This window comes from Nilaparvata lugens, unplaced genomic scaffold (genome assembly GCF_014356525.2).
Source record: "Nilaparvata lugens isolate BPH unplaced genomic scaffold, ASM1435652v1 scaffold4253, whole genome shotgun sequence".
NCBI lineage: Eukaryota > Metazoa > Arthropoda > Insecta > Hemiptera > Delphacidae > Nilaparvata > Nilaparvata lugens.
In genome coordinates, this window is record NW_024090588.1 from 369 (window position 1) to 27739 (window position 27371).

At 32.1% G+C, this 27371-nt stretch overlaps 2 protein-coding genes across 2 annotated transcripts; one reads left to right on the forward strand and one right to left on the reverse strand.

The window, feature by feature from the left end:
* Positions 1 to 3265: 3265 nt before the first annotated feature.
* On the forward strand, positions 3266 to 11933 carry LOC120355691. Its single transcript, XM_039444323.1, has 5 exons — positions 3266 to 3423; positions 4452 to 4806; positions 8239 to 8324; positions 10203 to 10332; positions 11728 to 11933. Exons 1-5 carry the CDS (start codon positions 3292 to 3294, stop codon positions 11901 to 11903), a joined length of 879 nt encoding a protein of 292 aa, XP_039300257.1. The 5' UTR covers positions 3266 to 3291; the 3' UTR covers positions 11904 to 11933.
* Positions 11934 to 16110: 4177 nt separating this feature from the next.
* Positions 16111 to 27041, reverse strand: LOC120355692 (uncharacterized protein K02A2.6-like). Its single transcript, XM_039444324.1, has 2 exons — positions 27030 to 27041; positions 16111 to 17543 (listed from the first exon to the last, which is right to left on the reverse strand). The coding sequence occupies exon 2, from the start codon at positions 17534 to 17536 to the stop codon at positions 16436 to 16438; it is 1101 nt and encodes a 366-aa protein (XP_039300258.1). The 5' UTR covers positions 17537 to 17543; positions 27030 to 27041; the 3' UTR covers positions 16111 to 16435.
* Between the last annotated feature and the right edge of the window lie 330 nt (positions 27042 to 27371).

Below are 27371 nucleotides of genomic sequence, written 5' to 3' on the forward strand. Positions count from 1 at the left end.
TACAAAAATTGATATTTTTTAAAGTTTTAAATGTTTCAAATAAAAAGGTACTTCACGTTTTTATATTGTTTTAAATAATTTTAATAGAGTAGCCCATACAAGTAAAAGTGATTTTATTATAATTCCTTTTATCTTCTTATAATCATCAATTTTATAAACGTTTGTACGTTCGTAAAAAAGTCGAAAGTTAATAAGCATGATGTAGAAATAGATGAATATGATTTTGAGAACAAATTAATAATGATTCATCCATCAATAATCTAATTATTGCCTATCCTATCCACCACCTATCTATTGTCTTTCCTGTTTTATTTTCATTTATTCATACATTTATACATACAATATCATTCTCAATAAATATGAATGATTAGGAAAGGAACAACAGGCTTGAAGCCCTTTTGCATATATGTTGCATATTTGATTAAATTTGTAATTTTGTTATCAAATAATAGGATCTCACAATTATTAACAAAATGTATATTTTATAATGGACTGTTAAATCTCATTGAATTATCACAATAAAGATGAATGAATTACTGTACTCAATTTTCACAGATAACTGCAAAATATGATGTTGATTCATAATAGCTCCCCGGAAAAACGTTACAAGCGCGAAAATTTGAGTAACGATACTAGATTTTTCTATGGAAAAACGTTCCTTGTGCTCTTGCCTATCATGTAGTGACATATATTGATAGATTTTATAACTTTTACTAGTAGTTATTGGTTGGAGAAATTTTAAAAATACTTTTAAAATATCCAAAAAATCAATATTGAAACGTGTTTTTAGTTCTTGAAAATTGCGCTTGTAACGTTTTTCCGGGGAGCCATTCGATTATACTAGCTGGAAACCGTGCTTCCCAAAGGTCTATTTTAAAACTTGACGTAATGAAATGTTGGAGAATTGAATATAGGCCTATAACCATCCTCGATTAATTAAGAATCTATATGCAAAATTTCAAGTTAATCAGTCCAGTAGTTGAGACGTGATGATGCGTCAAACATAATTTTCCTATCCCGTATGTTTATAAGCCAGTTCTTTCCTTTATTATATTGGCCTAGTATAGATTGTAATAGTATATATTACAGAGTACCAGGCTATACTAGTTGAAACCATTTTTCATCATAAATGGTTATCTGATTGATTGAAAAATTGAATCAGCCTAGCTTTTGGCCTTTTTGAAAATTGAAGGTCAAGTGTATTAGTTTGGAAATAAATTGGGAGTTGCATTTGTTCAAATGCTAATTAATCAATAATCATTATTAAACGAAAATCCCAATTCCCGGGCTGACAAATAATTTTTGTATGGTAGCGCTCATCGAATTTCCACCTACCGGTAGCTGTTTACCCTGTTGTCAATATTTGCAGTAGCAGAAGTCTTTGGGGTGTTTTACAGCATTTTATTGGGATTTTTTTCTAATAATGATTATGAATTAGTCTTTATAAATTCTATTTCAATAACGATTTTATTTATTTATTAATTCGCACAATTACAACATCGAATAAATGTAAATAGATGATACGGTATATGATCAAATATAATTCAGCTCTTAGGCGAGATTTTCTATGCAGAGGACTTCAAGAATTTGGTACAAGATTTTAAAAAGTCCTAAAAGTAATAAGTGGGAAAAAAACAAATAATTAAACAGGGATAATTTGAGAAAGTGTCTTGACCCTAATAGAGGTTAATAGAGTGAGTTTCTTGTTATGACTAATTTTTCTCTGGGTCCTGACGTTTTGAATAATTGCTTCATTGCATAAATGGATCTTTATTGAAATGTTTTTCAAGCTCTGGTTAAAATCCCACTCTTAAAAGGGAAATGTAGAGAGAAAACAATAGGCTAAATTAGTTATCAAACAAAAAACTGTTTCTCATACTATTTATTGAAGATATTGACCTTGAAATTCTAGGGTTATCAGGGTCCGTATATTCACTGTATTCCACATCATTGGGGTTAATTTTCTGATTTTGTTATCAATATTATTAATTTTGCACATACTATTATATGACCTATAGTGAGGTCCACGTTATAATGGCAGTATTTGATCAACATTGGTGCTGCTATCCTTGTCTATCATCCGACAAAGCAGATATAGAGATATCCTATCTAGCTCCGCAACGTTGCCAGATCGTTTTTCAACAATGTAGAAATATAACCAAGTAACAAAATATTTAATCCAAATTATGATAACTTATTATTGATCCATTCATTTTTTTACCAATATAATATAATTATTGATCATTTTCAACAAGAATATAAGTTAATATTACATCAGATATACCGGTATATGCTATATCCTCTATTAAGGCAAGGAATCGGCAACGCTGCTCTCCTATTTTCTTCCACTGCCATTATAACGTGGACCTTGCTCTAATTTCTGATATCATTATTAAAGACTCTATTATGATCTATGAATTCAGCACTATAATACCGTAATCTACTTTTAAAAGTTCAATTTTTTTCTACCAGTTCACAACAATAATAAGTGCTTGAATTCCCCAGTGTTATACAATAACAATGATACTCTAATACTGTATTGTATAACAAAAATAAGATCCAAATAATGAAGGAGAAGAAGAAGAAGAAGAAAGAGTGAAAGGAGTAGGATAAAATGAATGGTAGTGAGAGAGAGAGTTATAATTTTTTATCGAAAATGTAAGAGAAATTATGGAAAAGGAGGAGAAGAAGGTGTTGGAGAAGGAAGTGGAGGAGAAAAAGGAGGAGGAGGTTGTGGAAGAGATGGTGGATGCAGTGGAGGTTGTGGAGGAGGAGGAGGAGCAGGAGAAGGAGAAGGAGAAGTGGGGGAATTTTGAATGTGTATTTTCCTTGTAAATTCATTTATAAATTATCAAAAAATTGCGGCATTTAATCAGAGATCAGAGAGTAGCTCGACTACTGCTGAACAGACAGTCTCAAATCATTTAACTCAAGTGATATTCACTTTTTACTATCGGTATTAAACTTAACAATAATTATCAAACTGAACAATTAAATCAGTATCGCAGTATCTATGATTTCAGTAGCGTTTTCGTCTCTGTTCTATTACGTTCCCAGTCTAGTGTGTATTTCGGACTGGTTTAAAGCGTTGCAGAAAACTTATCATAAGTTTGTGAATTTTGAAAATCTGAATGACAGTTATAAGTTTGTAAAGAAAGTTTGCGTGTATTATCTTGCTGTCGCAAGTCTGGAGTGCAAAAAATTTCTCCTGCACTAGAGCGGAAAGTGATTCTTTGTGTTCTGTAATCAGTGCAGGAATGGCCACTTTTCAACTTAACTGTAGGAAAATGTATGTTCTCTTATAGGAAAATGACGAAACAAAAATCTCAAGACACAACAGAAGAAAATCTCAGAAAATTTCCTAATGAGGGTTGTAAGTGTTCTTCAAGAATGCGAACTCTAGCTATTGGATGGTTTAATTTTGTAAGTACAATATTTTTATCGTTTTTCAATATTTATTATGAGTCATTTTTCCACCATTTCAAAGCAAAACTATTGAATATTTTTTCACAATTTATTAAAAAATATTCACATTATTGTCAATAGTATTAATATTGGTGTATTGCTTATACTGTATACTTACGGGATGGGAAATTACGAATGACGCATCATCACGTCTGAACTACTGGACTGATTGAATTGAAATTTTGCATATAGATTCATAACTTAACAAAGATGGTTATAGGCCTGTTTCAAATTCTTCAAGATTTCAGTGGGTCCAGTTTTTAAGTTTCTAATTAGACCCTTGGATGCGTAGCAGGGGCTACCTGCTAGTAAATAAATAGAAATTAGTGAAAATAAGTATGGATAACCAACAATAATACCATTATAGTTTATTGTAGCATAAAAAATATTCAATAATAATTGACCGAGCGAAGTGAGGTCTAAGATTCAAGTCGCCGGTTTGGCATTTCTCTTAATGTTTATATGTTTATATGTTGCGCATTTATGGCGAAACGCCGTAATAGATTTCCATGAAATTTGACAGGTATGTTCCCTTTCAAATTGCGCGTCGACGTATATACAAGGTTTTTGGAAATTTTGCATTTCAAGGATAATAATGAAAGGAAAAAGGAGCCTCCTTCATACGCCATAAAGTAAAAATCAGACTATAGAACTGTTCATCATAAATCAGCTGTCTAGTGGACTATAATAGCCTACTACCCGTTCAAAAACATCGAACATCTTGAAAATGTATCTTTCCATCAACGTTGTAGACAGTTGCAGCCAGATCTGATAACAGCGCTCACACTCACATTCCGGGACAACACGTCACGGTACGATAGGACAGAAAGCTCTATGTTTATTTAGGATTCCAGACATTTCAAATTGATAAATTATTTATTATTTTTTGAGAAAACATAACAACAGGTCAATTTAACTTACTGAGCGCGAGGTCAACTGTTCACAGAACTGCTAGTTATTCTAATATGAAATTATTTTTATTTCAGATAATCTGTCTAATCTGCTTCGAATGTATTTTATGGCATGGTATGAACAGCACTGACGAGCATTTAGACAGATTCCTTTACAATACAGCAGACCTCAGTCCCACAAAAGTGGAATACATAAAATCTGTAGCAGGGTTTGCAAGGGAGGAAGCCATTTTGAGAAATTTAGAATACAATCAGATAAAGAACAAACTGGCTAAAGATGGGAATGATAGAGTGTATGATTCGGATATTCTTCAAGATCCTTTGTATGACCACTGGAATGCCCTAAGACCTGCAGTTATACTTAGTGATATTATTTTCAACGAAAATCTTCTCAGACTTGTGCACAGAGTCCTGTTTGTGGCTGGAGGAGGTAATTATTATTTTTATTCATTCAATAAATTATTAATCATTTTTAAATATAATTTATTATCTATTTATTCAAGGGTAACGTTCTAGAAGTACTTTATGCCTAGGATATGATAGGGGGATTTTCATTTAATCATTTATTTATTCAAGGGTAACGTTCTAGAAGTACTTTATGCCTAGGATATGATAGGGGGATTTTCATTTAATCATTTATTTATTCAAGGGTAACGTTCTAGAAGTACTTTATGCCTAGGATATGATAGGGGGATTTTCATTTAATAATTTATTTATTTAAATGCAACGTTCTAGAAGTAGCCTACTTTATGTCTAGGATATGATAAGGGGATGAAAGATAATACAAACATTTTTATTTATAATGATTTCATGAATTTAGCTAGAGGATGGATGTGATCTATAGTGATAGTGAGGTCCACGTTATAATGGCAGTGTTTGATTTGCAATGGTATTGCTATCCTTGTCTATCATTCAACAAAGCGGATAGCGCTATATCTCTTTCTCGCTTTCAAATTCAAATTCAAATTCAAATTTATTTATTCAAGTCACAATACATTCTGGTCTATACACGAATCTACAATAAATTACAGTACAACAGCTAATTATGCAACAAATTTCACATATTATATGAAAAGCTTTATGAAGCTAACATATTATGAAGAGCTTTGCTCTGTTGCCAGATCGGTTTTTAATAATGTAGAATTAGTAATTAATTAACAAAATATTTAGTCTTGATTGTGGAAATTCATAATGAAATAATTGAAAAATATAATTTCTTGCTTAATGGAATATAATTTATTATTTTAAACGAGAATAAAAAGTTAATATTACATTAGTAAACCTGTATCAGCTACCGTCCATAGAAGACAGAGAATCGGCAACGTTGTTCTCCTATCTTCCTCCACTGCCATTGTAAAGAGGACCTCACTATAGGTTTGTAATTTACTATTTGCTTCTGACTTCCTAATTTATTCTACAATATACGCTTATAAAAATGCGATTACTATATCAAATTTACAATGCTATATTATCTATATAATAAGAGAGTAGGGTTGTGTGTGTTCGTTTGTTCGTTTGTTCGTTTGTTCGCATCAAAACATGTCAACTTGTGGATTGCATACCGGAAAAACGGAATGATTTAGATCTTCTAATTTTGAACATAGATTCTAAAAATATCAATCTCGTGCACCTGGAAGCCCAAATTTCAATTTTCCTTCTAGATTTTTCAGAATTAATGTTCAAACTTCATTAATAGTACATACGATTTCATAAAAAAATCACCAAATCATATGGTCAGAATTAAAAAAATTTATTATATTAAAGAACTGGATTATACACGTATACAGGTGTAAAGTACGATAGGAAAATTATGTTTGACACATCATCAGTTCTGAACTACTGGACTGATTTACTTGAAATGCTGCTTATAAATTCTTAATCAACCGAGGATTCTTATAGGCCTATTTTAAATTTTTCTGGATTTCATTACGTCAAGTTTCAAAATAGACCCTTGCGAAGCACGGGTTACCTGCTAGTAACAAATATGAATACAGTAGAACTCCAATTATCCGAGCTCCGACTATCCGAATCGCCGATTATCCGAATCACTTTCAGAAAAAAATTTGTCCAAAATTTCTTCCCCCCCCCCCAAAACCAGTGTTTTTTGCGTTCGCTCACTATTGTCCTTCCCTCCGCGAAGTCAGTTTAGTAAAACATGTGAAAATATCATGTTTCTTTCATTCAATTCAATAAAAAATAGTGCAATATCAAAACGTAGTTTTTTTTCTCTCCAATGGCAATTTAAAAAAAACTCCAATTATGCGAATATTTGATTATCCGAATGGGTCCCGGTCCCCATTAATTCGGATAATTGGAGTTAGGTTAGGTTAGGTTAGGTTAGGTTAGGTTGGGTTAGGTTAGGTTAGGTTAGGTTAGGTTAGGTTAGGTTAGGTTAGGTTAGGTTAGGTTATGAATGTCACAATCACTCATTTATTAAGAATATCAAGGAACATGTTCCAGTAGATACCCCATTGTCCATCTAATATTATGTTTAATTAAGTTTGTAGTTACAGCGAAATCTTTTATATTGTTATTTCAATAGATTAGTGGTTTTGGAAATTTCAAGATCCTTTAATCAATATTGATATTTGCAACATCAAATCTGCTACTAAACAGAAAAACGTATGATATAATTTTAGAACATTCAAAGAAATTTTCCCAATATTATCGGTGGGTCTTTTGCAGTAAAAAATGAACGTCATTGATGATTATGTTTGATTAAAAAATGAACTTCCACTTCTCAATATTATCAGTTTTGTAAGACAAATTCCCATTCATTATCAGTATTGCTTTTGTGTTTATTATGGGTAATCCCATTTCCATGAAATTGAATATTTATAATTACGGTATTATTAAACAAAAATCCAAATAAATAATTGCAATATCTCATTAACACTTTTGATCTGTAAATTAAATATTGATTTTGTTGAATGATCAATTCCAATTGAATTGAAGGGAATTTGAATAATATGTTTTTGTTAGAGAATAATCAACAATATTCTAATGAAATTTGAAGGTTATTCTCCCTTCGTTATCACTGATTTTTCATTCTTTGTTAGTTTTCATTTTATTCCTCAAGCCAGAGGATTACATCAATTTTTAAATGATTTATTATTTTTTTCAATGTTGAAGTCATATTATTTTGTTATTCTGTACCGTACTTTTATTTATTTCATTGGAAATTACAGATCATGATTATAATAAATATAATATGATTGGGAGAAGACAACAGGCATAGCCCAAAACTGTCTTCTCCAAATTTTCAGAAATAAGAGTTTCAAAAAAGAATAAGGTTAAGACGATCTTAACTTCTTAATAATTAAGTTTTATTTCTTTTATTATACTATTATTTGAATTCGTATTGAATCCATTATTATTATTATTTTATTCTCAAGCTCATCTTTTTTATTATAATTATTTTATTTTGTGATCGCTTGTGTTGTGTATGGAACTCTCCTCTACACGCAGATGTTCGGTCTTTGTGGAGAAATTCCGTATAATTGAGTTGTTTTCATGTTTCGCTGTGAATACCTGAAGGAATAAAAGAAACGGTATTATTTGAATTTGAATATTATTTCTGCTGAGATTGTTTTTTTCTGAATACAATAATTATTTCAACAATAATCAAAGGTAATAATGCTTCCTCCATAATTGGTGATTTTTTTGGTTTACAATGACACTTTCATATCACTCTCATAGAATATCATTCACTATTAGTATTCAATGTTTAATGTATTGCCTGATAATCATCACAATAATTTATTTAAAAACAACTCAAACTACTTGTTTTTTTCCCTATGATTGAATCCTATAATAAGTTTGAATGATGTAAAATATAGTTTTAAATTTTTTCTCCTTCCAGGTTCCATTTTCTTCTTGATTATAATTGGATCAATTGTGGGAATTGGAGTAATTTTCAACGGTTTGCTGCTTTATGGAGCACACGTGGTAAATGAATAAAAATGAATTATAATAAAAATAGATTTTACATTAATTTTAATGTGGGTCGATTGTAGTTTAACTTACCGTATACCATATTCTTGATTGAACATAAAGATTGGCATTCTTGATTCTTTCTTCAGCCGCAATAAAAAAAATTTTCCCATAATTCTATGAATTATGTAGGTAATGTAATCTATATAAATGAAAGAATATTATTGACCACACGTACGGGATAGAAAATTCACGAATGACGCATCATCACGACGTCTGAACTACTGGAATGATTAACTTGAAATTTTGCATATAGATTCCCAATTTACCGAGGATGGTTATACTCAATTTATGGTTATAAACAAAATGGTTATACAAAAAATGGTTATTTTCAATTCTCCAAGATTTCAGTGAATCAAGTTTTGAATTAGACCCTTTGAGAAGCACGTGTTACTTGCTTATTGTTTTAATAAAATTTGAATCAAAATCAAATTCAAATACTGATGTGAATATTCATTGCTCCAACACCTACCAATTTCAATAGTGATGATATATTTTATTTTTATTGAAGTTCTATCAAATATATCTCTAAATCCCATTCATACATATCACCCAAACGTTTCTCAACAGTAGTGTTTTTATATCTTCAATTTTCATGTGTAGATTTTTATCAAAGTTTACAGCATTCGACTGTGGATTTTCGTTTGATTATTTATTTATTTATTCCATTGTCATTACAGATCATAATTATAATGAATATAATATGATTGGGAGAAGACAACAGGACTGTCTTCTCCCAAATTTTTACAAATACAAGTGTCAAAAAGAATAAGGTTAAGATTTACTTTCACTTCAAAAAGTCCAATTTCCACTTCAGAACTACCGGTAAAGACTAAACTGAAAATTTTGAATTTTGTTATTTAAAAACTGATTAAAAACAAAAATATTTCACTCAAATCTCTTCAGATTGAAATTTTTTTAGTAATTTTGCAAAATTTTGAGCCAGAAAAGAAACACAACACTTCACTATTAGCAACATTAAAAACAACACTAAATTATAATAATGTCTCCTGACGAAAACTACACAACATCTCAAAGGATTTGGAAATGACGTACAGTGGATATCTAGGCATTTGAGACTCATGAGCTATATATTTGTTGTGTATCTGCCATACGCTGAATAAATAAATAAATAAAATTGTTCTATAATAGTTATTTGTGCAACTAGTGCGCAAAGTGACAGTTTGCTGCACCGAAAGAAACGTTTACGCCCGAGCCGTAGGCGAGGGCGGAATGGTTTCTTGAGTGCAGCAGAGGAACTTTGCACACGTATTTCACATTAAGTTTTTCCTACAGTTACCATTTAATATGAAAAGTGGGTAATTATGGGTAAAATTGCCTGAAATGCATCAAATGTTTTTCTTTGTAATTTTATTATTGATAAAAACCTTAATTTATTGTCAAATTGAATAAAAATGTTGTCCTTGGTTATAATATATAATGAATAAGGTGCTCGTGGTGCTTCGTTGCACCACTGCTCACTATAGCAGCCCAGTCACTGTTACCAACTTCATTTTGATTTTGCTGCACTGTTGCTCCATATAACCTACTAAGTATTTTGCGTTGCCATGTTGCAAATCTGGAGTGCAGAAAAATTTTTCCCGCACTAGAGCGGAAAAGTGATTCTTTGCGTTCTGTAATCAGTGCAGCAATGGCCACTTTTCAACGAAACTGTAGGAAAAATACATTTTCTTTGTGTACCTATAAAGTTGAGAAGTTGATTGAAGTACTGTAGGCATAATTATTCATATTGAATAAAAATTATTTCTGTATTATCGTATCAATTTTGACTAATTCTTAGTCTTCTTATACAAGATTTTCTCTTTTTTTCAGGATAATGTCACTCAAATCGCAGTCTGGATTGCTTACCAGAGGTTCATTTTTATTTTTGATGTGGGTCTACTTATTCTTACAATAGGTTCAAGAACACCCTTACTTACTTTGCTTCAAATGTTGCGAATCAGTGAGTAGATCCGTAATATTATCAGTAGGCTAATATTTAATTAATTTAGTCATCTATTTTTCTGTTGACATTTGATAATATTAACTGTTCATTCTTGTTTGAAATGATCAAATACATTTTATTTGTCAAGGAAATGTATTTTCCAATGATTGGATAATGAATTCTCATCAATTAGATTGGATAATTTCTCAATTATATCTCTACATTGTAGAAAGTGACCTGACAACTTTAATTGTGGAACTAGAAAAGGATAGCATTACCGGTATCGGCTTTGTCGACTGATAGACTTAATTATATTTTTTTCTACATTGTTAAAGACCGTTGCCGATCCTCTGTCTCGTCAATGCCTTCTATAGACTTATTATTTAATGAAAATCCCAAATAAACGCTGTAAATCACCCCGAAGACTTCTGCTACTGCAGACATTGGAGTGATCCGTGGTCTAGTGGATAGAGTGCTTGCGTAGCAGCACAGAGATCCCGGGTTCGAACCCCTCTCATAACCAAAAGTTTTTTAACCAGATCACTCCCGTGTTATCGGATGGGCACGTTAAACTGTCGGTCCCGGCTGAAGTATGACAGTCGTTAAGGCCCATTGACGGCTTAAATTATATATTCAGGCGGTGGGACCTTCCCGCAAGGGACTCCCCACCAACAAAAGCCATACGAATTTACTTTTTTACTGCAGACATTGCAGACATTACTGCAGACTATCCAAAAATGGATAGTAGTTTTTTGGATAGTAGTTCTCATCGAATTTCCATCTAGCTGTTAACCCTGTTGTCAATGTCTGCAGTAGCAGAAGTCTTTGGGGTGATTTACAGCGTTGATTTGGGTTTTTTGTTAAATAATAATTCTATATTAATTAGCATTTGAATAAATGCATTCTCTATTCCCATCTGCCTTCTATAGACGGTAGCTCATATAGGTTTATTGATGTAACTGTTCATTCTCGTTTAAAAAATCTATTATATTTTATTGAGCAAGAAATTATATATTTCAAATAGTTTCATAATGCATTTTCATGATTAAGATGAAATATTTTGTTAATTAATTATGAATTCTACATTGTTAAAAGATGATCTGGCAACAGAGCAAAGCGGGGAAAGAGATAGCGCTATCCGCTTTGTTGAATGATAGACAAGGATAGCAACACCAATATTAATCAAATTCTGCCATTATAACATGGACCTCACTATAGCTCGAGACTGTTTTCATTAGCATAGTAGTGGTAGAGTAGAGTGAGGGAAGGCAAGTGGTAGAGTAGAGTAATATTCCACGATGCTATACCACTCTACTCTACTAGAAACTAGTACTCTACCATGAACATTTTCATTGGGAGATTTCACCTCACTATAATATATTTCAGTTGAAATTAATGTACTTTTGTTTACAGTTTTCAGATTGTGGTGTACTCGCAATGTGAACCGACATCTTAGAAGCTTCAGTTGGCCGGCGGAGATTCTCAAAACTCAGTTTTACAAAACCCAAGTCAAACTGTTGCAACCGTCGTCCAATCACAGCTCAGAACCGATTTCAATTGATGTTAATAATTTATCCAAAATTAATTGAAGCATGAATAAAAGTATTGATTCAAATAGATGTACGTGTTTATTTCATTATTGAATCCTGATAGTATTTCAATTTTTAATACATATAGGCTATCATAGAGATAAAATGAGAAGAAATCCCTGAAGCCATCATTAAACTCAGTTTTATAAATCTTAGGTCAAACTGTTCCAATCGCACAATCTCAGCTCAGAACCAATTTCAATTGATGTAATGCCGTGCTACCAATTTTTCCTTAAATCGGTTGGAATAGCATTCCACCTATTAACCTAAGGAAATTTATCGGCTCCAACGTAATAGATTCTTGATAAATTATGAATGGATCTATCGCCTATGAATGAGAAATCCAGTTTTCAGAGCAAATGAACTTATAATCTTCAAAAGAATTTTGGCAATATACACAGATACACAAAGAACAATATATTACAAGCCTAAGCATTTAAAGTTACTACGAGCTAAGGGTACTTATCCAGATTATAATTGAAAAACAGTGGCTATTGGCTTGTATACACAAATAACAATATACGGACAAAATAGAACACTATAAACTGTTTAAAACTCAATTTAAAACATTAATAAATTCACTTAAATAGAAAATTATTCAGAGAGCAAAAATTTACAACACACACAGCCAGCCATTTTTCTAGAGAGAAAGAAGCCACAGGAAAAGCTACAAGTCAGAACAGAGACACCTCAAAAAATCATTGTCTACATTATGGACACGTCACCAAAAAATTATAAATTACAAGTTTAGAATTCACATTTTATATTTGTTCTCAATAAAACTTTATTTTGAAACTATTATTTTAAATTTTTATATATCATCTCTATTTAAATAAACCATTTATCTATTAATTCTGTTAACCCAGCCTCGGTGACACCATGGAACAATGCAACAATCATTTACGATAAAAAATTCTCAGTCGAAAAGTTTGTCCGAATATCGATGACTCTGATATTTACTATAAAGTTTCATAGATCTCAAATTGAAGATTCGATTCCAATGTGAGAAAAAATGTAATATTACAATACCCCCCTCTTGACATAAAAAATTTTACTGTTTGAAAATTTAAAGAAAAAAAATTTACATTGACCCTAATGAAAATTTTGAATTGTAAATTCGAGAACAGTAACAATTTTTTTTTTTATAAAAACATTACATGTCAACTATAATTGAAAATTATTATAAAAATTCATCAATAGCATTTGTTATATGTTTCCAAACAATATTTCAAAGTATAGAATATCAAAATTACTTTTGATTTAGCTTTATAATTTAAAGGAAAATATCTCAACAGAAAGTTTAATATGTAAAGAATAGTTTTTTGAAATTGCACATAAATTTAATAGATAGAAAAATTCAATTTTTATTGCATAAAAAATTAGTATGTTGAATGAAAAATGTATTATTATTATTTATTTTTTTATTTTTTTTTTTTTAATGAATTGATGAATTGTTACATTTAATTTTCACATAAAATTTCAATAAATCAAAAAATGTTCATTTCTTTCACTATTGACACGGTTGATTTTATTGATGCACATTTTGGAAAACAGTCCGTTAAGGCACTCAGTATGATTTTCAGTTAAGTGTGACTCCAGTGTGATGACATCAGTGTTGGGCTGATCGGAATACTTGTAGTGTTGGGCTGATACTTGTAGTCGACTGATGCATATCAAACTCGATACAGGTGACATCTCAGTTAGCATTGCTTCATGCTTGTAGTAGACAGCTGCATTCCAAACTCGATACAGAGTCACGTAAATTTTGTATCATATTTGTAATTGTACAATGTACATTTCAGGCTTGAAATGACAATGTAATTCGTTTTTCGGAAAAGAGATAGACGCTGCATACAGGATTAATTTAGGTGAGGATTAATTTAGGTACGGTAAGGTTTGGTTTTTTGATACTTTCAGTGTTCAAGGTTTAGAGTTCTGCATACAGGAATAATTTAGGAGAGGATTTTTTTTGAATCAATTCTTTCATGATACTGTGACTGTTATTTTGAATGCAAAGTTGCAAATGTGAACATGGATGGCAATTACCTCCAGGTAATGTAGTAGTGTTGAAGTTTGAGATACAAAGTCAGCAATAAGCGTTGGCATTGCTATTGGCGTATGCTTTGGTGTCGGCATTGGCATCGGCGTTGATATTGGCATTGGCATTAGCATTGGCGCAGGCATTGGCATTGGCGCAGGCATCGGCGTAGATTTTGGCATTGGCATCAGCATTGGCGCAGGCATAGGCATTGGCGCAGGCATCGGCGTAGATTTTGGCATTGGTATCAGCATTGGCGCAGGCATTGGCATCGGCGCAGGCATCGGCGTTGGCGCAGGCATTGGCGTAGCTATTGGCATTGGCATCAGCATTGGCATCAGCACAGGCATCGGCGTAGTTATTGGCGTAGATATTAGTGTAAATATTGGCGTAGTTATTGGCGTTGACATTGGCGTAGTTATTAGTGTAGGCATCAGCGTAGATTTAGGCGTAGTTGAGTCACACTAGTTCGAAAATCACCCAAATGTTCTTAACACTCTTCATGGCGTTCACTTGTTGTCGATTTCGAGATTCACGTGATAATTATTTCAATGTTAATGTCTGTGCTGTACCTGTTATCTTAAAATGCTTATAAACTAAAAAGAAAATCTTGATTAGGCTATCAATACAATCTAATACACATGAAAATTATTTTTAAGTATATAATCAATATAAAATTGAAATTTGTTAACATCTTATTATACAGTCAGCAATACATAAATTGTGAAATATGGAGATATCAATTATAAATTTCAATATAAAAAAAATTTCATTTCCATTTATTCACTGTTCAAATATCAAAATTTAATCCATTCTTCAAAATAGAAATAGAATTTCATAACATCCTGTATCATTATCAAAATTGTAAAAAAAAAAAACATCAGATCATCACAACAAAAAATAATTTCAATACATATTTCAATAATTTCAGACAATTGATCTTCTATTCACAATCATTTCATAATATATCTGCATTTCATTATCATTTAGTATAACATTTCATTATCAAAATTGTAAAAAAAAAAAACATCAGATCATCACAACAAAAAATAATTTCAATACATATTTCAATAATTTCAGACAATTGATCTTCTATTCACAATCATTTCATAATATATCTGCATTTCATTATCATTTAGTATAACATTTCATTTATACTTTCAAATTTTGAAGTTTATTTATTATAACAAAAGAATTTATACATAAGAATGGATTTCAGCATGTTCTAAATTGAACCATTTATTTTGTAAATAATTTATAATTTAAAGACTGTATAATAAATACAAACATTTCAAGATTATAATACAAAGATGATCAAGATGAATAATGGGTAAATAAGTTCCCTAAAAAATACAAACAAGAGAAAAAGAAATTGGGTAAATAAATTTCCTAAAACAATACAAGAAGAGAAAGATTAATTAGAGCCTATCCTACATGTCAGTACTGAACTTTCATTAGGAAGTATATTTAATAAAAATATACTACTATGGAATTTTGTAAATTCCAAGTATGACTCTAATTTGTTATAATTGTGAGCTATCACTCCCACAAAAACAACTGGTGAAGGAAAAATATGTTGACTATTGTGACTGGGTGGAGAGTTCCTAGATGTCTGTAAGGCAATGTGATAGCAGACTCTAGTATCGGACCACAAAAACAAAAGTATGCAAAAGTTTTTACAAACATTTGTTGTTGCAGTCTTAAAGTTTTTATATCGCAAACAAGTAGGTCAGATAATCGAGTCCAGCCGTATGTGGTTCACGCCCACACCTCTAAAAGAATCACACCTACTTGTCTACCAAAAATCCAAAGTATTGGACAGCAAACAAAATAAAATGCAAAATGGGTTAAAAGCCCAGAAGAAAACTATAACCTAATTACATATGGCTTATGGCACGATATGCAATGAAAGATGAGAACATGGGACAAAATTGCTCTGAAAAACCTAATTACCTAATATAATACCTGAAAAAAATAGACATGATTAAAATATGTAATACATGATGAAAAAATATACCACAAGCAAACAATTCTTTACACTACAATGGATAGATTTTAGAAAAGTTAAGTTTTATCAACAATTTAAAGATTAGGAAAATAAGCTACTATTTTAACTTCTAATATTATTTCTGTTGTAGTTGAGTGAATAAACGAACACTTGACTTTTATTGCTATTTATTGTTTTCACACATAACTTCATAAATATTATAAAATAGTTCAGTTTGTCATTAAGCAATTTTACCGAGTTCTTCAGATCACATTTTACTGCTAATCGCTTTTGTGTGTCCTGCTGTAAGCAGTGCTGCCAATGTAACCTTAGTCCATTATTATAACATCTTCCCCTTTGAAAATAGAAACTATCCAACTTAAACATTATTATAACCATAACATAAGGTTATGCTTACTTAACTTAATACATATAATAAACATTATTATAATCATAACATAAGGTTATGCTTACTTAACTTAGTACATAATACTTAATGCATAACACTTAATACATAACATAATCTGAATACTTTTTAGGCAATCTGCTATTTCTTACTGGACGTGAGTTATTATACTCTTCATCCACATTATTATTCATAGGGTCTTCTACTTGCCTATTCTCTACTATGTCACCATCATTTTCTAGTTGAGACTCATTACTTTGGACTTGATCCTTTTTCTCTTCACTTGAATCCCTATTACAGTAATCTCTATTTATTTCACCTCTTCTGGACCTCCTTAAATCAACTCTATTTCTACGCAAAACATTTGACTCTGACTCTATAATATAGGACCTGGGCGAACTATGCTTTGATACTACTGTAGCTGGATGCCACTCCTTTCCTCTTCTGTGGACTACCCTATCCCCCTCTTTGAAATCTGGCCTAGCCCTTGCATGTGCATCATAGTAATCTTTGCTTTTCCTATTTTTATTTTGCAAATGCAATTTAAACTGTTCATGATCTGACATTTGTTTTTCAACAACTGGTAATTTAGTTTTCAATCTTCTAAAAAACAACAGTTGAGCAGGAGATCTGTTCAATCCTGGAATTGGTGTGTTACGATACTCCATTAATGCTACACTTATATCATCTGATTTTTTCAGAATGTTTTTAGCAGTTTGAAAAAATCTCTCTGCTAATCCATTTGATTGAGCATATCCTGGACTTGACGTTTGAAATTTAAAATCAAATTCTACAGCAAATTTTTTACATTCATATGATGCAAAAGGCATATTATCAGACACAATAATATCAGGTATACCAAAAACTGAAAAAATATTTTTTAGAGCATTGATTACATCAGAGCTTTGTTTACCTTTGAGAGGGACAATTTCTAGCCATTTAGTAAGATAATCTGCAACTACTAAATAAGCCCTGCCTTTGAACTCCATTATGTCAGTTCCCAATTTTTGAAATGGAAAATCTGGAATTTCATGACAAATCATTGGTTCTTTAATATTTGCATATCTATATCGCTCACACACAGAGCATCTTGCAATCATTTTTTCTATATCCTTTGCCATACCTGGCCAAAACAAAATCTCTCGTGCTCTATCTGTAGTACGAGTAATACCAAAATGCCCTTCATGCAATAACTTTAACATATCTAATCTTGATGCTTTAGGTACTACAATTCTATCAAAATAGAACATTAAATTATCATGAACATACAAATCATTCCTGATTTGGAAGAATACTTTTATTTCCCCTTCCCACTTGTCTTTTTTCCATCCATCCTGAATACTCGTCATAACTATTTGCAACTCTTTATCCTGACTAATGCATTTTTTAAACTCCTCTTTTCTTCTGTCACTCATTCTTATATACTTTGACACCGTATGAACTACTTCAACTATATCTGGATCACTTAACTCTACTTCACTACTAAAATTTCGAGAAAGCAAATCTGCTACATGCATATATTTTCCTGGGCAATATTCAAAGTTTAAATCATATTTTATTAACTTCATTTTCAATCTTTGTAATCGAGGTGAATTCACTTGGGAAACACTTTTATTCATAATACTAACATTTGGCCTATGATCGGTCACTATCTTAATTGGACATCCATATATTAAATTATGAAACTTTTTAACAGCAAAAACTACACTCAGAAGTTCCTTCTCAATAATGGCATATTGCTTCTCTGTTTCATTTAAACCTCTTGAAGCAAATGACACAGGTAACCCCTCCTGAAGTAGACAACATCCTATTCCATTTTTTGAAGCATCAGTTTGAATGACAATTCCCTTTTTTCGATCAAAATTACTTAATGTAATGTTTTTATTAATTTCTAGTTTGATACTTTCCAAAGCCTTTTGATGCACTTCTAACCACTGGAATTCTACATCTTTTTTCAGTAATTCACACAATACACTAGACATTTCTCCAAGTTGACAAACAAACTTCCTTACATAATTAATCATTCCCATTAGTTGTTGTAATTCTTTTTTATTCTTAGGAGCTTTCAATTCATTGATCGCCCTAATCCTATCCTCGCTTACTTTGATACCCTGTTTTGAAAATATGTGACCTAAATACTTGACTTCAGACTTCTTATATTGTAATTTATTTCTGTTGAATTTTACACCCCTTTCTTTTGCCCTCTCCATAACTGTTTGCAAAACTCTATCATGTTCTTCTAGGCTATTTGTTGCAATTAAAATGTCGTCAAAATAAATCAGAACATTCTCAATATCACCGAAATTCTCAAGATTAGCTTTTTGGAAATATTCAGGAGCTATTTTAACACCAAAGGGTAACCTTAAAAATCTGTAGCAACCCTGATGAGTGGCAAAAGTACACAATTTACTGGAATAGTCATCCAATGGAACCTGATAAAACCCATCTTTTAGATCCAACACTGTAAAATACTTTTTCCCAGCCAATTTACTTGTTACCTCATCAAGAGTAGGTAATTCAAAATACTCTCTTTTTATGCACTTATTTAATTCATGAGGATCTAAACACAAACGTAGGGACTTGTCTGGCTTTTCAATCACTACTAAATTATTCACCCATTCAGAAGGTTGTTCACACTTAACAATAATACCTACATTTTCCAACTCCTGCAGTTTCCTACTCAATCTTTCCTTTATTACTAACGGCAATCGTCTAGCTGGCTTTGCCACTGGAATGCTACCTTCTTTCAATTTTATCTGACATAGGCTACCTTTTTGAACATTCCTACTCCTTCAAACAAAAAACTATGCCGAATCAGAAACTCTTGTTTTTCATTAACTTCAATACTATCAGATGTCTTTGTTAAATACCCCAAAGTAAAACAAGACGGTAAAACCTATAATAGGCCGAACATTCTTGTTCACTACTAGAAAATCCAACACAACAAACTTATCTTTAGTTTCACATTTAAGTTGGACAGACCCTATAGGAAAAAGTTTTTCACCTCCATAAGCCTCTAGAATAATATTTGTTTTTACCAATGACAATTTACCTGACAATGTGAGGAATATATGCTTTGGAATTATATTCACCTCTGATCCAGTATCAACCTTAAATGCTATATCCTTGTCCTCTACTGTCAACATTTCAGTCCACACTTTCGAGTTTGTATGACTAACCTCACCTATACTTACACTGTCAACAAATAACTTGTCGTCTGAACTTGATTCATGCTTTGTACCACAAACTTCTTTGACATTTCGTACTCTACATACACTACTAAAATGATTAAGTTTTCCACACTTAAAGCAAGACTTACCAAACGCCGGACACTTTCCCAAATGAATGTTTTAAATTACATTTTTGGCATTTACTTCCTACACTGTCCTTGCGACCGTTTTTATCACTCTTCCCGACGAAATCCACAGCACCGGTACAAGCTGGGTCATTAACCCCCCTGCGTAGTTCCTGCAAATGTTTCTTTGTTTGTTCATTACTCCTACATATATCGATGACACCCTCCAAGTTCAAATTCTCGACGTGATAGTAATTGTTCTTGCACTTTCTTGTCACTCACCCCCAAGACGATACGGTCAATTAGAATGGATTCCTCCTGGTCTCCATATTCACACGATTGAATTAGTTTTTTTAAATCACTTATAAAATGTTCAACAGGTTCACCATCTTGTTGAGCACGACTGTTAAATACAAACCGTTCATATATTTTGTTAGTGCGTGGATCACAATACTTTTGAAACTCCTGCACTACTTTTGCAAAAGATTCTTTGTCCTCAGACTTTACAAACTTGAATGTGTTGAAAATGTCAACCCCCTCACAACCAATTAGATTCAAAAACAAGGCTATTTTAACCTTATCCGACTTGGAGTCTTTTTCCGTTGCTATTAAATAGTTTTCAAAACTTTGATAAAATTTCTTGAAGTTTTCCCCCAAATTTCCTTGGAAGGACATCGATTCTGGTAGTCGCCCATCCATATCCGCGGGAACTGTAATCGTACCTAGTTTTTAGGTTAACCAAATCAGATGGCAATTGTTACCACGAAGTTCATTACGACTGCGCCATGTTGTAGTTGAGTGAATAAACGAACACTTGAACTTTATTGCTATTTATTGTTTTCACACATAACTTCATAAATATTATAAAATAGTACAGTTTGTCATTAAGCATTTTTACCGAGTTCTTCAGATCACATTTTACTGCTAATCACTTTTGTGTGTCCTGCTGTAAGCAGTGCTGCCAATGTAACCTTAGTCCATTATTATAACACAGAGTCCTGGTATAGTGAGGTCCACGTTATAATGACAGTATTTGATCAACTTTGGTTTTGTTATCTTTGTCTATCATTCGACAAAGCCGGTGGTACTATCCTTTTCTTGGTCTACAACGGTGCCAATTATGTTTTTAACAGTGTAGAAATATGATTCATTAATTCAGAGAATCGGCATCGCTATTCTTCTATCTTTAACCACTGTCATTATAACGTGGACCTCACTATAGAAGGTAGCCTAAATTAAGTAGAAGTTTCCACGTCGCTAAAGGCGTAAGACAGGGAGATGCACTGTTAGTATTGCTGTTCAATCTTGCCGTACACAAGGTGGTACACGAAATAGATCCCAAGGGAAACATAATATATAAGTTGAACATAAATATATACCCATTTAAACATGAAAATATTTAATAATCAGTTGCCCCAGCAAGCAAAGTCGCGAAAATTGAGAACATTGAATTCTTAAACGGTGTACACACGTACGTTTGCCTCGGTGAGCATACGTGAATGGGCTTGCATTCGCACGTCTGGACACTGTTCGGTGAGGCATGTGGGCGAACCGGAACCCTGTCGGTATTTTGGCGTGCTCAAAGGCGCCTCGGGCGAGCATTGAATGTACGTGTGGACGCGATTTTGCCATACGGGTGAGGCAAAACGTACGTGTGGACGCGATTTTGCCATACGGGTGAGGCAAAACGTAAACATTGAAGGCGTCATAACCTAATCCCAATGAATTAGGTTAATGAATGACAAATCAAATTGTGATCCAATAACTAATTGTAAATTGTAGGATTTTTGTAATTTTGTAGGATATGTGGATTGTCAAATATTTAAATAGAAACAGGCATGGAGTATATAATTTGTATAATGATTAACAAATTAAGAACTGCATAATTTAAGTGAAAATAGCTTCTGTACAGGATTCCTACAAAAAAGTATAGCTCACATAATATTATCTTACTGTGGCTATCAAATCATCTTGTGTTTGTGGTATGTTATCAATCAGAGTTGGTAATTAAAATTGTAATCTTCAATATGATATTATATGTTTTAGATAGCTAGGCTATCCATAGAGATTTATTCAAACCTTGAACTAGTATTCCAAAGGTAAATCTTGAATCTAATCTTTTGGAGAATCTTGTTTTGTCATGTGTATGAGCAGAGTTAGTTTAAAATGGGCAGCAATTCAGTATTTGATTCAATTTATGGCTAATTTCGTTAAAGAAGACTGTCAATTTTGTAGGACAGTGTTAAATGCTTTAATTAAGTCATCAAAACTTCTAGAATTATTGTAGAAATTTTCTTTTTTGAGATTCAGAATAGATATTGGAAACCAACAAATAAATTGCCTAATGCCAAGAATCTCAAAGTTAGGGCCAATCTTTCTTGTAAAGTAATTGCTTCCCTCATGATGGTATCATTTGCTTGGATAACTAGTTGAATTAGATTCAGTATATTAACAAAATAATGTTTTGACATCCTAATAAAGTTTGAATTGACAATATCATATCTTATGTCATGTAGCAATAATTTATTTCCTTACTTCAACCTACAATCGTTCAACCCACCAACATCGTTTGTTAAGTTTTATTTTCGATTTTATTATACAAGTCATTGAAATAAATGATACAGCTGCATTCTGTAATAATTATCTTCAATGATGGAATGACGCCATTGTTGTCATGATGTGGAAAATACATCATTGTCTTCGTGTCGTCTGCAAATCAGATAGCTTTTTGAATGCCGAGGCATACATGGAACGCGTCCACAAGGACGTACAGTGAATGTCGAGGCATGTGTGCATACGATTGTTCGCGCGAATCTGTACGGACGTGTGTACAAGGGGTCGCATGAATTGGGAATATCTGGAACTCAAAATATCTTGCAGCTGGCCGGAATTGGAAATATATGGAACTCCGAATATGTTGACAGGCGGAACTCCGAATATCGTGCAGACTGGCGGAACTCAAAATATCTTGTCAGCTGGTGGAATTGGAAGTATGTGGAATTGGAAATATATCGAGTTCACAATATCGATCGTTATTAGCGAGACTGGGTAGATGTGGGATGAAACAAATTGATCGCAAAACAAATGAAGGGTTCTATAGTTAACCTAAAATAAATTCATCAACACATCAACAGTCATCGGTCTTTTTGTTGAAACAGGTAACAGACTTTGAAAGCTTGCATAATATGTATGAATATAATGAATATAATTGAAAAAGAACGACAGACCAGGTCCAAAAGTATTCTATTTCCAAATTTTGATAATGAAAAACAAGTCCAAAAAGATCAGCCAAGTTGTTTCTACTGTTTGAAGTTCAAGTCCAATATTTCCATTCAAAATTAATATATAATGAGCTATGAATTACCCTAAGTGGGCTAATTAGTCCATATCATTCCAGAAAATGAGTCAGACTTGAACCATTTCTCAATAACAAACACATTACCAGTACTCCCACTTTGGCACTAATATTCTGAGTTCCAGATATTTCCAATTCCGCCATCTGACAAACAAATAATTTGAGTTCCAGATACTCCCGCCTAGCAACATATTTCGAGTTCCGGATATTTCCAATTCCGCTGTCTGACAAATATTCGGAATTCCACCCAGCAACAGTTTTCAAGCATAGGACATTTAACATTGATATTTTTAGTTCCAGATATTTCCAATTCCACGGCCTCTAAACAAGGCTTTAAACGGTGTACACACGTACGTTTGCCTCGGGTGAGCATACGTGTATGGGCCAGTGAACTCTATACTAACCACAACTGGAACGGGCTATCCAAAGCTAAGCTACAGCCAAAAGTGTGTAAGGCGGAGTGAGTGAGACAGGCCTATCGTGTGGAACTCCCTTCTCTCTCGTACTCATACATTAAAGCAGGTTGTTGCTGCTCTTGAGTACGATTATTCATTTTAAAGTTGAAAAACGAATTTGAATGAGTATTAGGGCTATCAGTATTAGATCACAACCTTTTCTCTTAAATATTGTGATGTATTTGTCGTAAATGTGTAGAATTAAATAAAAATACGACCGAGAAATGGTAATGTATTGTGTTGCATTTGGATGCAAGAATGGGCATGTTAAAGGAAATAAAATACCATTTCACAGTTAAGTCAAACATTTTTAGTCTATCAATTAATTTGAAGAAACCTTTTTGTTTTACATGCATTTCCAATATTTTTTTCTGTATTGATCAGTTTATTTGACCAAAAATAAAACAACAAATTTGGTTATATTCCTAGTATACGGTGATAGTTTCTATGCTAGTTGAAAATTTAGACCTACTTTGTAGCATCTAAAATAAAGAATCATAGTTGAAGAAAAAATTAATCCTTATTCAAAAAAGAATAAAAACAAATGATTAATAATCTGTGTTATCATCATGAAATGACATAATTTATTTTAGGTGGTACTTACTTTTATTTTGAAAAATATGATATTGCTATCAGCTGAATCGTGATTAATTTTTGAAACCTTTCCATTTCAAATAAATAATTGTTCAATTTACAATAATATAATAATTATTTAGCATATATTCTACTGTTTGCTTATCATATATGGTCATAATTATAATACAATTAATATAAATGTTTCTTCATAGATTTCTTTGCATCATTTCTGAAACTCCCACACTTACATGATTTGAAATGTTATCAGAATGCCTAGTATATTGCTATCATTACATATTCAATAATCCTGTGTATGTGTTATGAGTCCACATAATTCATTTTATTTACCTACTTTTATTGTAGAAATATGAGATTGTTATCAGCTGAAATTAATTTTTACTGAATAATTACCGTAGCCTACTGATTGTAATTAATTTGTGAAACCTTTTAATTTCAAATTGTTCATTTTACTCTGGTAATTATGTAGCATATTTTACTGTTTGCTTATCATAGTCATATAATAATATAATAAAATGTTTCTTTGTTATTTGCTTCATTTCTGAAACTCCCACTCTTACATGATTTGAAATTACACCAATGCACACCTACATAATTCTACATTCATAGCCTGCTGTAAGTAGGCCTATATTATTAAATTGAGATATTTTCTTAAACAATAAATCATAAATCTTTCCTTTAACAATAACAATAAATCATATAATCCAAAAATTGCATGGTTGCCTGTAAAGTCAGTATACGGGCGAAAGTTTTATGTGACAACGACTTTGAGTGGTAGAATAATTTTAATGTGAATATTCATTCATATAGTAAGAAGAAGGATGAAATAATAGTAACAATTTAAAACATTTTTTTATACAAAGAATTATATTTAAAAAAAACATTAATTTATACAAAGAATCTCGCACTGAATTTCATATTAGAAATACACAATCGTTTTATAATCAACTGGCAACATGTAAACTTGATGTATACAGGCGCCTAAGCGAAATAGAAGAGCAAGACATGAACCGGAGTGTATGCCTATCTCTCTCACCCTCTCTCTCTCTCTCTCTCTCTCACACTCTCTCTCTCTCTCTCGCTCTGTCTCTCTCGCTCTTAGGCGGGCTAACTGTGCTCGAGTGGAAGGGACACGTGCCTTTCACTTTTTATGTCTGTCTCTCTCGCTCTTAGGCAGGCTAACCATGCCCGAGTGGAAGGGACGCGTGCCTCTCACTCACTCTCATTGTTGCCAGCTTGAGAAGTAGTGGTGCAGTCGCAGGAGATTGCTTGCGGCGCCTGCGCAGGTTGACTGCTCCGTTTCACTCTCTCTCCAGGTGAATGCCTTTGGGATGCTGCTGCGTTGCTCGCCACTAGGGATGGGTATCGATACATCAATGTTTGAAAACATCGATGCTTCAAATTTGGAAACCCAATATTCTTACTTTATTCTTAGTCCATTTGAATGTTTAAACGAATATCTAAAAAACAGTCATCACCTCGCCTTGTGATTCAAAATATCAATGTGTATAACAAAATATTAGATGTGCACTTGAGAAAATTTTTGTACTTGTCCCTTTATCCCTTTTGTCCCTTTTAACCATGCAACACCTGTATCAAATAATAACTCCTATGTGATGGCAAAATTTCATCTGCTTTCATATTGATAGCATTTCTCATTAAAATTTATATTACCTTATGTTTCAGATTCTATCAAAAAATCTTGTGGGTCGACTGTGGGCATTAAGACCCAAATTGAAGACGCTATTAAGGATTGGCTAAAATATGCGACAGTCAGAGTATTTTCAGTGGAGAAAAAAACAATCTAATTTTGTCGGTAATTAAAAATATTAAGGTTTAAAATAAAATATTAAACACATTAATATTTATGTTTATATTTATATTATTTTACACAAATATTTAATAAAATATAAAGTATTATGAAATGAAAGTGGAAAGTTATTTTGAAAGTTCCTTTCTATTGAAACACTGTAATAAAATATTTGTTTGTCTATTGCATAAATCACAAACTATCATCATACCTGAAAACTAAAATGTAGGGGGGTTTATACGATGCCAATTGGCAAGACAATAATATTGTCTTCTGAAATGTACAGCTGGTGTAAAATATCAATTGAATCTTTTAATTCTAAAACCATCATCTAGGCATGGCTAAATAAAAACTAATTGACAACATTAGCTGACGGTTTAAGAAGACAATTATTATTGTTTTGCCAATTGGCATAGTTTAAACCTGGCATAAATGTCAAGTAAAAATTTAGATGATCTATATTATTTGCTAGAAAGAATTGAGCTATTTTTACTCACAGATGAAACTATCATACTAAAAATTCAAGATTTTTAAACAACTGCTGAATTCTTGAAATAATAGTTTTAAATTAGATATGTTTCTTACAGACATAAAATGTTTTTGAGCTTGGCAGAGCATATTAAATTACCATGGTAATTTGGTTGTAACCATCTCAGTTTTTTAAACAAACTTTTATCATACTAATTTTTGTGGATCAAAATTGAAGTAATATGGAAATAGAAAGAAAAAGAAAAATCTCAATACCCTTTTTGAATCATTTAAATAATGATTAAATAATTCAAAAAGGGTACTGAGATTTTTATTTTTCTTTCTAGTTCTATAAAAAGTAGCCCTATACAGAAAAGAGATGAAGTAATATGTTTTTTATTGTGTGTTTTTAATGTCACCTTACCAATGTACCGCATTGCACGGTAATATTTCTGTTACATGAAATCATATGTAAATAAATGGAAATATGATTTCGTATTTTCATCTCTTTTCAAATGATTTTAGAAATATTACCATGTAATTGATAAGGTACCGGTTCAAAAGTATCGGCTAATTCAACATCTATTTATAGTTGAAAATAATGGTTGTCACGACGTGCTTTCAACGTCTATTTATAGTTGAAAATAATGGTTGTCACGACGTGCTTTCAACGACTATTTATAGTTGAAAATAATGGTTGTTACAATGTTTTTTCAACTATTATTCAACGTTGAAAATAATGTGGAAACGGCGGACATTTTTTCGTGTTTTCAACGTTGAATTTCAATGTCTCTTCAACGTTAAGGTATTACGTGTTTGTAACGTTATTTCAACGTTTCTGTGCTACCTGGGATTTCTGCTAAGTCATATCCAGTAGGTGGAGTATTCTCTTGTTCCTCCAATAGTTCATTAAAAATACAACCTATCATGTATGGTTCTTCTTGACAAACAGTTTCATATTTATTCATATCTTTATCTACCTGAATTTCTGGAGTATGTACCATATTTACACTTGATGCTTTAATATGACTTTCTTGATAACTAGGCATTACTTCATTAC